Source organism: Cyclospora cayetanensis, unplaced genomic scaffold (genome assembly GCF_002999335.1).
Source record: "Cyclospora cayetanensis isolate NF1_C8 unplaced genomic scaffold, CcayRef3 CcayRef3_contig_49, whole genome shotgun sequence".
Lineage (NCBI taxonomy): Eukaryota > Apicomplexa > Conoidasida > Eucoccidiorida > Eimeriidae > Cyclospora > Cyclospora cayetanensis.
In genome coordinates, this window is record NW_020312469.1 from 189,715 (window position 1) to 202,031 (window position 12,317).

At 52.9% G+C, this 12,317-nt stretch overlaps 2 protein-coding genes across 2 annotated transcripts; one reads left to right on the forward strand and one right to left on the reverse strand.

The window, feature by feature from the left end:
- Positions 1-1,661: 1,661 nt before the first annotated feature.
- LOC34619478 lies at positions 1,662-7,403 on the forward strand. Its single transcript, XM_026334732.1, has 9 exons — positions 1,662-2,377; positions 2,622-2,810; positions 2,946-3,953; positions 4,155-4,984; positions 5,105-5,567; positions 5,988-6,288; positions 6,418-6,627; positions 6,778-7,003; positions 7,054-7,403. Exons 1-9 carry the CDS (start codon positions 1,662-1,664, stop codon positions 7,401-7,403), a joined length of 4,293 nt encoding a protein of 1,430 aa, XP_026190517.1.
- An 894-nt stretch (positions 7,404-8,297) lies between these two features.
- On the reverse strand, positions 8,298-11,213 carry LOC34619477. Its single transcript, XM_026334733.1, has 5 exons — positions 11,116-11,213; positions 9,721-10,017; positions 9,012-9,119; positions 8,670-8,820; positions 8,298-8,585 (listed from the first exon to the last, which is right to left on the reverse strand). Exons 1-5 carry the CDS (start codon positions 11,211-11,213, stop codon positions 8,298-8,300), a joined length of 942 nt encoding a protein of 313 aa, XP_026190518.1.
- Positions 11,214-12,317: the final 1,104 nt, after the last annotated feature.

Here is a 12,317-nt window from a genome sequence, read left to right on the forward strand (position 1 = left end):
CCCTAAATCATTGTGGAATTTACCGTGTAGGCAAGTGGCCCTTGTGGAGGCGGAGGATTCCCACAGAACAACAGAAGTGCTGTCTTAAGCGCCAATGAGCTTGCGTAAGTCGTTTACACTCCCTTGGGCTGTAGAAATGCTGGACTCTAGGACTAAGGGTAGGCGAGGACGCATTTGATGGGAGTTTTCAATAAAACGGGATGGGAACGCCTACCTCAGTGGTTGAGGGAGGAGCACTTGCAAGCTTCGTCTCCTGCGGGAGGGTTGAAGGCTTTATTTGGCTATCACCAGTACTCGCCATGGGCAGTACTCTGCTAATTCCTTGCTAACGGTTACATTTTTGTCTTTCTCGTTTGCACTGCTTTCCGCGTATCAGCTTAGCTGGGAAGAAGCGATTCAGCGGGGAGTTTTCCGCTGTCCTTGACGTTTTGTGAAGCAGCTTTGAATTGAGTAAGCGTATTTTGAAATTGGGGGGAAGACGTAACACAGTAAGCCACATTTAAGCACTCCCTAGTGTACTAGTTGTACAACAGTGGGAATCAGTAAAAAATATGACTATTTGGCTTGTTTGTTGGCATACCAAAAGTATTATAGACCTTCGTTACCTCGAAACAAAGACATGCAACGTTGTTTGCGGCTGGGCCAGGTGCTAAGTTGTGCTAGGCGTGAATTGTGGTACTGCCTAGTGGGTATTGCAACATGCACCCTAGCTGTCCCCCTCCCATCATGTTGATAGCTCAGACAGTCGCCTGCGCAGAAAGATAGGAATTCCCTTTAAAACATTCAGTAACATTCTATTAAGTTTGTATGTGATCTGATGCTAGTTTCATCCTTTCGGAGACCTCTGATAAGCCAACGTGCTACCTGAAACTCCGGATGTTTTTCTTTCCCTGTTTCCTGCTTTGATTATTCTGCACCCATATAGGTTATGAAGTGAAATAGCAGACACATATTCACACAAATTCGGCCCTGAGCCTTACAGATGATGCTATTGGGCTTGCTGCTCATGCTTGATTGAGGTCCTCTAGGGTATCGTGTAGCAACTGAAACAAAGGTGGGAGAGGTGAGTGATGCGAGTTCGTCTAGGATTCAGCGTTTAGAGTTTAAGCCACTAAGCGCATGTTTTAAAAAACTCTTCATAGCTTGTGCTCAGCAATGCAGGAAAGTAGTGTGTCACTGCACATGAAGGAAAAGCCTTCTAGGCCGCGTCTGCTGCTGCAGCGCCGGAGACTGGACTGTTGCAGTTGCAGCTCCTGCTGCCACAGCTTCCTTCTGTCTGTCCATCTGCGTTGCTTATATGCCTCTTTGTGTCTAAAATATTGTATGTGAATGCTTTTTCGCCGCATCAATTGGCGTCTTTCCTTCCTCTGTGCTGCTGCGGCGGAAGCGACACCGCCGACCACTGGCCTGAAGGGACAATAGCCCAATCTACCTCGGGAACCACGTTAGTAGTAAACTCAATTACTAAAAATGGTTTCATGCTAAAAATACTTAAACACTCAGTGCTGCATATATGTATGAAACATCAAACTCTTTTCTCTACACACTTGTCACTCGAGGCATCCCGCCACCTCAGTGGTTCCCGCCGGAGCCTTAGGCACAGCTGTTACTGCGGCAGCTTCTTCTTATTTTGGTCTTTGTCATATTTTTGAGCAACCACAATGAGTTCAGAGGAGCTTGATGAGGGAACCGCAGCACCAACAACAGGAACAGAGTCCAGACACCCTGTCTCCCAGGCCTCTGAAATAGAGCACGCACAACAGCAGCAGCACCAACACCAGCTCCCTCTGCAAAAGCTTGTAGGAAACATTCCTGTGTCTACGCAGCTTATTCAGAGCCCGTTGCTACTGCAGGCAGCAGCGATTTTGCTAGCTGCGCAGCAACAGCCCCAGCAGCAGCAGGCGCTGCAACAACAGCAGCTTGAACAGCAAGCTGCCACTCCTTTTTTCGCATCAGAAGAAGTCCGCAAAAACGAATGGCGTACGAGCAACTCCAGCAGCGCCGGTAGACTCACAAGCAACTGCAGCAGCACCAGCAGCAAAAGCGATTTGCTGCGGCTACCCACTAGCCACACTAGCCCTCCAAGCTCTATCGAAGCTCCACCGACACAGGAGCAGCCACAGCTGCTCGACGAAGATCATGCAGCCGCAACAAAATTCAGCAGTAGAGGCTGCGAACTCAACAGCGTGGCCGATATCGATTCTCCAGGAAAGAAGCAGCCGCAGTTGGGAGTGTTGGATTCAGGGAGACAAGACAGCAGGGGCCACATGGAATTGCTGCTATTGCAGCAACAGATGGAGCAGAGAAAAACTGGGTGGCTTCAGAGTCCGATGAGCCTAGCTGAAAGGGCAGCTGATGTACGCGAAATCGCGGTCTAGTTCTGCTGATACGTCATCGCTGCCCATGCGAGCAGCGAATACAATAGTCGTGGGAGTTGTTCTGGTAGGACTAAGCCGCTAGAAAGAAGTTATGCTCTTCGTCCGTTCAGTGTGAGTGATGGTGCAGGTGCTTCCACTACTTTTGCTGCAGACAGCTGATCAAGAGCAGCAGCACCCAGCAGGGAGGGCCGCTGAGCTGGTAGGGAATTTCGATACTTTGCAGCAACAGCACGAGGAACAAAGCTTGCAGCATCAAGGTGGCCAGAACCACAATCGAGATGCGTCAGAGCTGCAGCATGATGTGAAGCTAGATGAGCTTCCCTTGAAGGGAATCGACGACTTCGAAGAGGCAATCGAAAGGCAGCAGCAAATGCTACATGAGGAGCAGAATCAGCAAACACATGGCCTGCAGCAGTGCTGCTGTTGTCTAAGGTTAGTGAAGACGGAGCGAGCAAGCTGGTTAGCTAACTACCACCTGAGCAGCAGACCAAAATGATTATACCCTCTACCTATCTACGTAAATCAGCACTAACAGGGGAAGCTAATGTTTTTGGTTGTGGTTCGTAGGAGCTTTGCTGGATCTCGAATTGAAAAACATATGAAGATATGCGAAGCAGCGAAGAGACAGGAGCAGGCAAAGCAACAGCGGCAGCGACTGAAGCAGCAACAACAAGAGCAACTGGAGGAGCAGCGGCGCCAGCAAGAACAAATACTCAAGCGAATGCAAGCAGAGCGGCAACGAGAACAGCAGCAGCAGCTTTTGCTGAAGCAAAAAGCCGTTAAACAAAGGAGGGATGCAGCGGCAGCAAGGGCCGCTGCTGCAGCACGCTGTGTGGCTGCACGCAGCAGCAGCGTCGGCGAAGGCAACACCAGGAAGCATAGCGATGAAAGCAGCGGTAGTAGTACCAGTAGCAGGAGCAGCAGGAATAACTTTGGGAGCCAGCTGGATGCTGCTTCTGCTTCTGTTGGTGCTGCGGAAAAGGACAAGTTCTCGGAGGGCAGTTGCATGAACCAGGGCAGCAACAACATGGGACCTTCGCAGAAAACGTTTCAAATAGATTCAGAAGATAGTTGCGCAGCAGCCAAGAGAGCGCCTGATCATTCAACGCAATCCAAAACAGGAGATCGTGCAACGGCTACTCCTTCGGTGGGATGCTCTTCTGCGTCCGACGGCGCTTGTGATGGCGCTGAAGCTAATACAGAAGAGGCACAAGAATCAACACGAGGAGAGGCAGCGGAAGCATCAGCAGAAGCAGTAGCGAAAGAAAATGCGGGCATTAATTGCTTGCACAGCTCTCCAGGGGATCCACCTCCGCTACAGCAAAGAAGCTGGAGCAACAGCAGCAGTCGCAGCTGCAGCAGAGCAACCAGCGGCAGGCTCACCAGCAAGCGCAGCGTTTCTTCAGACAGCCTAAAAGAGCAGAAGCAAGAGGATAGCCAAGAGCAGCAATGCGGGGAGAGCCAGGAACCACCGCAGCAAGCGAGTCAGGAGAAACAGCAGCAACAGCACGTGTTGCCAAAAAAAGCTCCGGCATGTGGCCGCACGGTTCTACAGAGGGCAAAGCCCCAAGACAGGTATTTCAGGATCCCTAAATAGCAGCATCAGCAGCAGCTATTGCAACACGTTTTTGCATGCATTGTAAGAGTCTATTCTGTACTTTTTGGCTACCCACTTGTCACTCTCGTGCTATATGCGTTTCATCTGAGACTCTCACTGCCACTAGTTAGCTTTATTCCTGCTCTCGCTGGATCCTCACGTGTCTGCCCCTCATGCAGGTGGCGCCTAATGCCGACCAAGCGCTGCCCGCTGTGCTCGCGTCGTTTTTGTCTAAAGTCTATCGAACGGCACATCGAGGTTTGCAGACAGAGGCAGAAAGAGGTCGGTCTTCGGCCGCCAGCACCAGTGCCAGGGAGTCTTGTGATTCTTCCAGCGGCACCGCTTCTCCAGCAACAACAGCAGCACTCCCAGCAGGCGTCCAAGCCTTCTGTTGGAAGATACGCTGGTAGGGGGCATGGCGTAGGAGCATCTGCACTGGCTCACTCCCGCAGCATCAGCAGCGAAGGGAGCAAACTCGCAGCTGCTCAGAGCACTGTCTTCGACTGTGCCTTACCACCGCAGCGGCAGCACAGACAGGCGCTCCCGAATCAGCGCCGCGACATTTCAGGTACTACAGGAGCAATAAGCGCAAGAGGATACCTTCGAGACCAGAGCGTTGGATGCGTTAAGAGCGATAGCAATGCAGAGACTAGCAGCAGCAGCTGGGAAACGGAAGTCGTTGAGGGACTTGCCGAGGAGCTTAGGCAGTTGGGGATTGGGGATGAACGGCTAGCTGCGGTAGCGAGCCGGTTCGCCTCTAGGCTGCGGCAGCAGCACAGGCAGGAGCTGAAGCTGCAGGCTGAGCTTGAATCGTTCAAAGAGCCATCCCTGACTGAACTACTGCCCGACGTCTTTGCCGCTGCTGCTGCCGCGGCACGCAGAATTGTGGCTGCGAAACTTTCCCGTGAGCACCGCGGACAACATCAGCAACAGCAGAAACCCGCAGAAAAGTATCAGCAAGCGCCGGAGATTGGATGCGGCATTACCGTTTGTGAAGCTGAGAACAGAGGCAGATATCGCCGCTGCGACAGAGACACTAGCAGCGCCACTGCAGCAGCACCGCCAGGGGAGAGCAGAGATAGCAGCAGCAATAAAGCAGGTGTCGACAGGGAAACTTATGCATCTGCAGCATCACCAGGCTCAGATCACAACCGATGCTGCAATCTAAAGATATTGGGGCACTCCGATAGCCCCCTAGCTCCTCCGTTAAAGCTCCCAGACTCGGCAGCACGCTGCCATAGTAGCAACAACAGAACCACTGCCAAACTAACACCCCGAAGCCCTCGTGTCGAGATCGCGTCTCCAGGTGGCGCAACGACTGCAGAAGCAGTTACGAAACGGCTTTCAGCAAAAAGGCCCTCGTGTATAAAGGGTCGTTGTGGGCGGTGCGGGGGCATAGCTAGGGATTCAGCAGTACAGCAACAGCAGCAGGAAGTGCACACTGTCAAAGTACCACTAAAAATCACTACAGAGGCGTCAAAAGCGTATCCCGCAGCTGTTAGCCACAGCAACGGCACCACAGCTGGGCAACTGGCAGCTCAAGGTGCAACTTTCAGCAGCCACCAATACGAACTGCATCGACATGAGCAGCCGCAGCAACAAGTGCCTCAGCAGCAGATCGAAGAGCCGCCCCTACATACGCAGCAGCAGAGCAAAACATCAGAGTCTCTTGCCTGCTTGGACAAAGTACCGGCAAAGCAGCAGCACCAGTCGCTGCTGCATCAGCAACCGAAGCAGCTCCAGCCACAACACACCGGCCCTACCCGTGGAATAGGCACCTCTTGCCACGAGCCTGTTCTCCCCTTGCTGAATCAGCAGCACCATGATCATGGTAAGCAGACGGATCATGAGCAGCCAATGTCTCAGCATACTGTTTTCCGACGGCATCTGGCTACAGCGCAGCCGATGCAGCCTTTGCAGCTGCCTCATCCCTCAAGCACGTCCAACGGTAGCAGCTACGAAGCCAGCAGCACACAGCGGCAAACTGAAGCCCCCTTCAAAACACTATCCAGTCTGTCTTCTGCCCCGTCAAGAAGTGTTTCTGCAGCAGAAGATTTCTGTCCGCCGCAGCGGCAACAGCTGAAACTCGCCGAAACTCAACGGTTCCAACTGCTACAGCAATTCCAACAACAGCAGCTGCAGCCACAGCCGGCGCAGCAGCAGTGCCAGTCAAAATTCTACGGCTCACAGCAGCAACCGCAGCAGCGGACCACACTGCTCCGAAGGCAGCGTAGCTTCTCTTCTCGAGAAGCGTCCATATCCCGATGCCTCTCCGTGGATATGCCAGTTTCCCAGCAACAGCAAGAAGAAACGAAGTCTAGCAGCAGCGCGCAGCAGCAAATACAGGACTCATTGGGGCAAATGCAACATCTGCGGAATGTGCAAGGACCACCGCAGCAAGATCTGCGGCAGCTTTACGCACAGCGGCCCCTGTTTCAGGAGCTACAATTGCATCATCTTACGGCGCAGCAACTGATGCAAGAGAGGAGCGAGCGATTAGTTAGCGCCGAACAGACAGCGCGTCAGTTGGAGGCTATCAGAGAAAAGCAGATACAGCAACACCACAGTATAAAGCAGGAACACCTGATGCAAAGCAGTACGACTACTCCTGCTGCCAATGCATACCAAGAGGTGTGCCTCGAAAATCTGCCCGTGATTGGCACTCAAAATCAGCCACCGCTGGCGCATAGCATACCGCAGCAGCAGTTTCAGACGATCCTACAGCCAGCCCCCCCCAACATGGTGCAACGGGAGTCACAGGTGCGTCAGCAGCAGTATACTCTGCAGCAGCACCCTCCCCAGCATCAGCAACACGTTACCGTCCAACCACGGCAGCCTCTTTCGCCGCTACGGCCGATCCCACAACAGCGAGTGCAACAGTCATACCAGCTACAGCAGCAGCCTTATACAACGCTACAGCCTCTGCAGCGGCACCAGCCACGTGCGATGCACAGCCGGTCCCTCGTTCTAGATGAGCGCCAGCCAGTGCAGAAGACGAATTCTCTCTCCACTGACTGCTACGGATACAGTACTCCCGCAGCAGCACCAGCAAGACACCCATGTGAACAATGGCGACAGCAACTCGTGCAGCAAAAACAGGAGCTCCAGCAACAACCAGCAATAGCATGTCAATACCCTCTAGCGCCGTCCTCAATTCCTACTTTAGAGCAAAAGCAGCAATTGGCACTGCTGCAGACCGGCAGATCCCATATGCACACGGGAAATGTTTCTCTGTATCAACCACAGCTGCGGACATTGACAGCGGCAACAATCGGGAGACACTTCGCAGTAAACTAACACAACGGGCATTCCCCGTTCAGCAGTCTTTTGCAGCAGCGGACGGTGCTGCTGCGATGAGGCGGCTGATAGAAGCTCTTTGTTTCCACAGAAGCAAACAGCCATCGATCCGTAGACTAGATCGAGAATAGATCATTTGCTGGTGCTGCCAATTCCGCAGCAACGTAGATGCAGCTACTGAAGCAGAAAAGACGCTGCAGCAGCTACAGGCATACTGCCGCAGCACACTAGCCCCTGTTTATACCATACATGACCACAACCCCCCCAATTACTCACTATTTTGAGGCTACTGCTGCTGCATAAGATATATTATCAATTTCGGATACTTTAGCTATCCTTCTGTCCCTCTGCAGCACACGAGCACAAATGCATCGTCAGCCGCACAGCAAAAAGTGCGTTAGATGTGGACACGACCTCGCCGACGCTGGTCCCTTAGGATCCCAACACGCAATGCAGCTCGTAGCTCATGAACAGTTAGTGCGAACAAGTCAGGAGGAGTATTCCTCTTGGGCTGGGAGCTTCGTTGTTTGCAATAGTGCCGAAATATAGGTTCATCATAAACACAGTGGGCTGAGGTCTTTTGGGGAGAGCATACAGGTTGAGCGTTCCTATAGATGCACAAGGAGATATGCACAGTTGGGAAAACTCGCTCCGATGGCTGCTGCCAGACGTGGAAACACCACTCAGGGTCTAAAGCTTGCCTGTAGGAGCCGAGATGGATCGCAGGCATAAAGGGCAGTTTCTGCTCTTCGCGAGCCAGACGTCTATACACCCCACGTGGAAGAAGTGGCCGCACCGCAAAACTCGCACAGTTTCCGGTCCCATGAAATCAGACAGACAAATCACGCAGCCTGAGAAGGTGGTAGCCAGGGCTCTGCAGCAACACGGAGCAGTGTACAGCAGCACACACGCAAGAGTCGGTAGCGAAGTGGACAAGAAGTCTACACGGTGTGGTGCTGCGTTGATGCACTTAAGCACTGGGAGCGACTCCGGGATCGGCTTTTGCGCTGCTGATCGCCACTGCTTTACTCGGTGCTGCTCCAGTCGTGCTCCGGATGCCTTGGCTGCCGCTCTCGCAGACAGCGTTCCTCGGGCTGTTCCTCATTCTGCTGCTCTTGGTGCTGCTGCAGCTTGTCGGCATATGTGACAAGAGGCAGTGCCTGGATCTCCTCTAGAGAGGCTCCCCGACGCCAGAGGCTGCCCGCAGCTGCTGCTCCCCCTGCTGCTTCTGCCGCAGCTGCCGTTGCAGCGGGAGGCAGTGAGATCCAGAAACAGACGAACGTTGCAGCAAGTCGCACCATGCTTACCACAATCTGAGCACACACACCAGCCCAGAGTGAGAAATCTTGAAAGAAAGTCTCGAGTCTTAGCCGATCGCCAGGAAACCCTCGACGTACCGCTGTGACAGTGATGCGCCACAGGCCAGGAGCTTCACTGCATGACTGCGAGTTGAATATCCAAACTACGCCGAGAATGAACCATCCGTAAGACAGGATGCTGAGGGCTTTTGAGCATCGCCAGCCTAAGCCACTTGTCATGCGCTGCACCCTGAGCCGCAAGAACGTGCAACGGCAACGGCGCTGCGCCTCGCTGTCGATCTTTGGTTCGTAGCAAGGGCTTTGAACGAGGCGTTTTTGGCGCAAATGCGGCAGCCACTGCTCGTCTACGCACACCAGTCGAAAGGTGTGGATGCAGTCGCTGCGTCTGGCTGCATGCGCCCTTCGACGATTGAGACTCACGTATTGAGGATGCTACGCCTGTCTCTGGGGCAGCTGCTGAGATGGCAGAAGAACAAATAGCGGACCGGTAACTGAGGCACCTGTAAGGCTGTGAAAACAGCCACCCACCTGCGGCGAAAATCACAAGGCGCAGCGAGCCATGGAGAGCGCAGCAGTCCTAGAGGTCGTTCTGCCTGCTGCCCTCTGCAGGGAAGCTTCGGCGTGGCGAAGGGGATGACGCGCAACTGGTAAATCGGGGGAGAGTTTCAGGGTTCTGGGTAGAAAAGGATTGGGTACGGCGAAGCATGTACCACTGCAAGGGCTTGTTGCAGCTGCAGGCGCTCCAGTAGAGCGAGAGATAAGCAGCGCAGGGGGCTGAAATGATGAAACCAGAGACTGCTCCGAACAGCATTACTACCCTGTGAGCGAAACACAGAGCGCGTTTGACGCGAAGTTACTGTGCAGAGGCAGGCTCTCCAGCATCCCGATGCACAGTGTATGCATGATTGAACATACATATGCATATGTATGTCTAGGCACGCATGAACCGAAGGCTATTCAGATATTTCTGGAGAGGCTGAAATCACGCGGGGGGGTTATTGCTGTCGGCACGAGCGTCGCTCAGCACAGCGCCCAAAGAAGGCTGGGAGGCCAAACGAGAGCCTCCGCTCGATGCCTAGGGAGTAGGCGTGTGCAGCTCGGCTAGATGCATTGGTGAAGGACGAATTACTTGATAAAGGTGAGAGCTTCCTGAGGGCTTTGCGTCACAACCTCCATGATGGGATCTCTGGAAGCCGTTGGATTGCCCTCTGGCCCAAGCAAGACTGCCTCTATGGCCTGCAGAAAAATGAGAACTGCAAAGCTGTGCGATGGCTTTATCCACTTTGCATCCAGTCTTGCTCTTGAGGCGGTAGCAGCTTCACTGGGGCGAAAGGAACGCAAGCAAACACCGAGGTTCCCGAGAGCGGAGGCTTTTGTGAAGGATTTGGAGTGCTTACACTGTACACACGCCTCCCCACGCGGCCAACTGCGTCAGACATTTCGAGAGGATGCTCCATGGGAGTTCTTGTGCAGTTGCTGCTCCTCCTGGCGTTGCCAGGGTAGTTGCACTTGTTGCTGCTCCTGCGGCTGCGGCAGCAGCAGTCGCTGCGCAGCTGCTTAATCAGCGGCAGCTCTCCCTCTCTGGCGCGTCGCAGTGGTCTGCAATTGTAGCTGCTTCTGTGTGACACATCCAACTGCAGCTGCTGTGCTGTTGCTGTGTGGCGCTGCTGCAACGCCGTGGTTGCGTTGCTGCTGCTGCCGCTGCTGCTGTGTGGCTGCTGAAGGGAACGCGTCCAGCCGCAGCAGCAGCGGCAACAGATACACCTGCTCTTCCTATTAAGCTGAGGGCAAACAGCTTCTGTCGTTCGTCTGGTCTAAATCATAGAGAACACCGTGCAACGAAGGTAGCTGCTGCTGCAGCTGCAGCCGCTGCTGCTCACTGGCTGCTGCTGCCTGCTGCTGCAGAGCTGGCTGGCTTTCTTGGTTCTGCTATTGTTACAGCGTTCCCAGAGAAACAAAACGAAGAATCGTAAGGAAACAACTGCATCGGCAGCAGCAGGGGCTGTACGGCGGAGCCACCAACGGCAACACTGGCAGCACTACCAGATCCTGTCGGCTGCTGGTGTTGTAGCAAAAACAGGCGTGGGTCATGTCTGCGGTTATCAATTCCAGAATACGTGCAAATGAACTTACTGTGCAGTACTTCCCGCAAATAGGCGTGAGCACAAGAAACATAATCCAGGGAACACGTTGAATACTGCATCAACCCTCTGAACGCTTTCTGTATGTTGGGCTCCGAAGGCAGATAGTGGTCGCAGCCCAGATTAGCTGCTTTTCATGTTTCAATATGTAGTGTTTGCCCTCTTTCCAGTAGAACAGAGGAACTTTAGTCCATTGCATCTCCTTTCCGGAAAAGACTACGCGTAGCCTGCTCAGCTCAGTTTTCGAAGACCACGTATCGCTCCATAAACCACGCACCTCAGTTTAGTTTCTGCCTTCGTAAATGCCTTATGTGCTTGCCCGATCGCTTTCATTTCCTGAGCGCCTATGCCGTGTAGTGTATCCTTGGTTGGGTGGTTATCGCTGTGGACCGCCCATGTAGTGGGAGGCCTGCCCCGCGACAGCTGCTCGTGCATCACGAGTCCAGTATTGCTCTTTTGCAGTACATGTATTGTCTTTCATATTGTGGTGTACTCTGTAAGGCTTTCTGTATGACTCCACACACAGGGAGCACCCGCAGCTCGCAAAGCAATGCTTTGCAGAGTGGCACACCGCAGCCATCCAACTTGCATGAACCTACCCATGCTAAGCAGTAAACAAAAGAATGGGTGACATAAATCGTTCGATGTTCAACTAAATCTTAGCTGTTCAAAACTATTCTAGACACCTCTCGAAATGCATATCAAAATAGTTTGACGTGTTGCTGTACGCAACCGCATGCCAACACCAGGCTCACAGTGTGAACTAAAGTCCACCCTGTCTGTTGTTCATCCTCTCAGACCCGACCTGCGTGGGAACAAGGTGAGCAGAATGGGGATATATCTGGAAGGAAGACAATGGCTTTTAGTAAAATGTGCAGTGCTACCTGTACAATATGTATTGCCGCACACAGAGTTTCTGTACGCTTACTCGGACTAGTTTGTTCGTAATCGAGATTCGCTACAATATGCGGATTGGTACACACAATGCACCCAGTGCTAGGCATATCAAGCAGACTCTAGGTGGATACTGTACCGCTCCATCTAAGGTCGTTGTAGGGTGACTCTTAGCTCGAGATCCAGTGCATAAACAAACAAAATATGAGTGGTTTGCTTGAACTCCCTACTCCACCTTTTCGGGCCCCTCAGAGCCCTCATGTGACCAGGCAATGGGAATAGCTGCGACCGGTACACGCCATCGGCAATTACGCTGAGTTGCAAAAAGCCATCTAGCATACACGCGAATAACACGTCTTATCTTACCGAGGCACCGACTATCTATAACCAACAAAATAAATTAAAAGAAAGTAACTATTCGATTAGTCCTTGATTCGTAGCTAAGTATAAATGGACTGGTAAAAAGTGTCACTGTGTAGCTTGTCGTGTGGCAGCTCGCGCCATGCACTGTGGCTGCTCCCCTAGACGCCTCCTTGCAAGTTCCCGACTTGGCTACCCTAAGGCTACTGCTAGTGGTAGCCTATTAGGCTGTCTCTTCTCAAACAGCCGGATTGTCCAGCTTTCAGGCAAGTCGTCGATGGGGAGACCTCGAAGATCAGAAGTCTTTCTACAGTAGGTTCACCATGGCTTC

What these genes read in the sequence shown, in the direction of transcription:
- LOC34619478 (XM_026334732.1), top strand. Translation starts at nt 1,662, where the DNA reads ATGAGTTCAGAGGAGCTTGATGAGGGAACCGCAGCACCAACAACAGGA. An exon ending in CAGTGCTGCTGTTGTCTAAG is followed by an intron (nt 2,811 to 2,945) that starts GTTAGTGAAGAC and finishes TGTGGTTCGTAG; the next exon opens with GAGCTTTGCTGGATCTCGAA. An exon ending in TTGTGAAGCTGAGAACAGAG is followed by an intron (nt 4,985 to 5,104) that starts GCAGATATCGCC and finishes ATGCATCTGCAG; the next exon opens with CATCACCAGGCTCAGATCAC.
- LOC34619477 (XM_026334733.1), bottom strand. Translation starts at nt 11,213, where the DNA reads ATGAAAGACAATACATGTACTGCAAAAGAGCAATACTGGACTCGTGAT. An exon ending in CACTACATGGGCGGTCCACA is followed by an intron (nt 10,018 to 11,115) that starts GCGATAACCACC and finishes TGTCTGACGCAG; the next exon opens with TTGGCCGCGTGGGGAGGCGT. An exon ending in AGGCGTAGCATCCTCAATAC is followed by an intron (nt 8,821 to 9,011) that starts GTGAGTCTCAAT and finishes CTTGCGGCTCAG; the next exon opens with GGTGCAGCGCATGACAAGTG.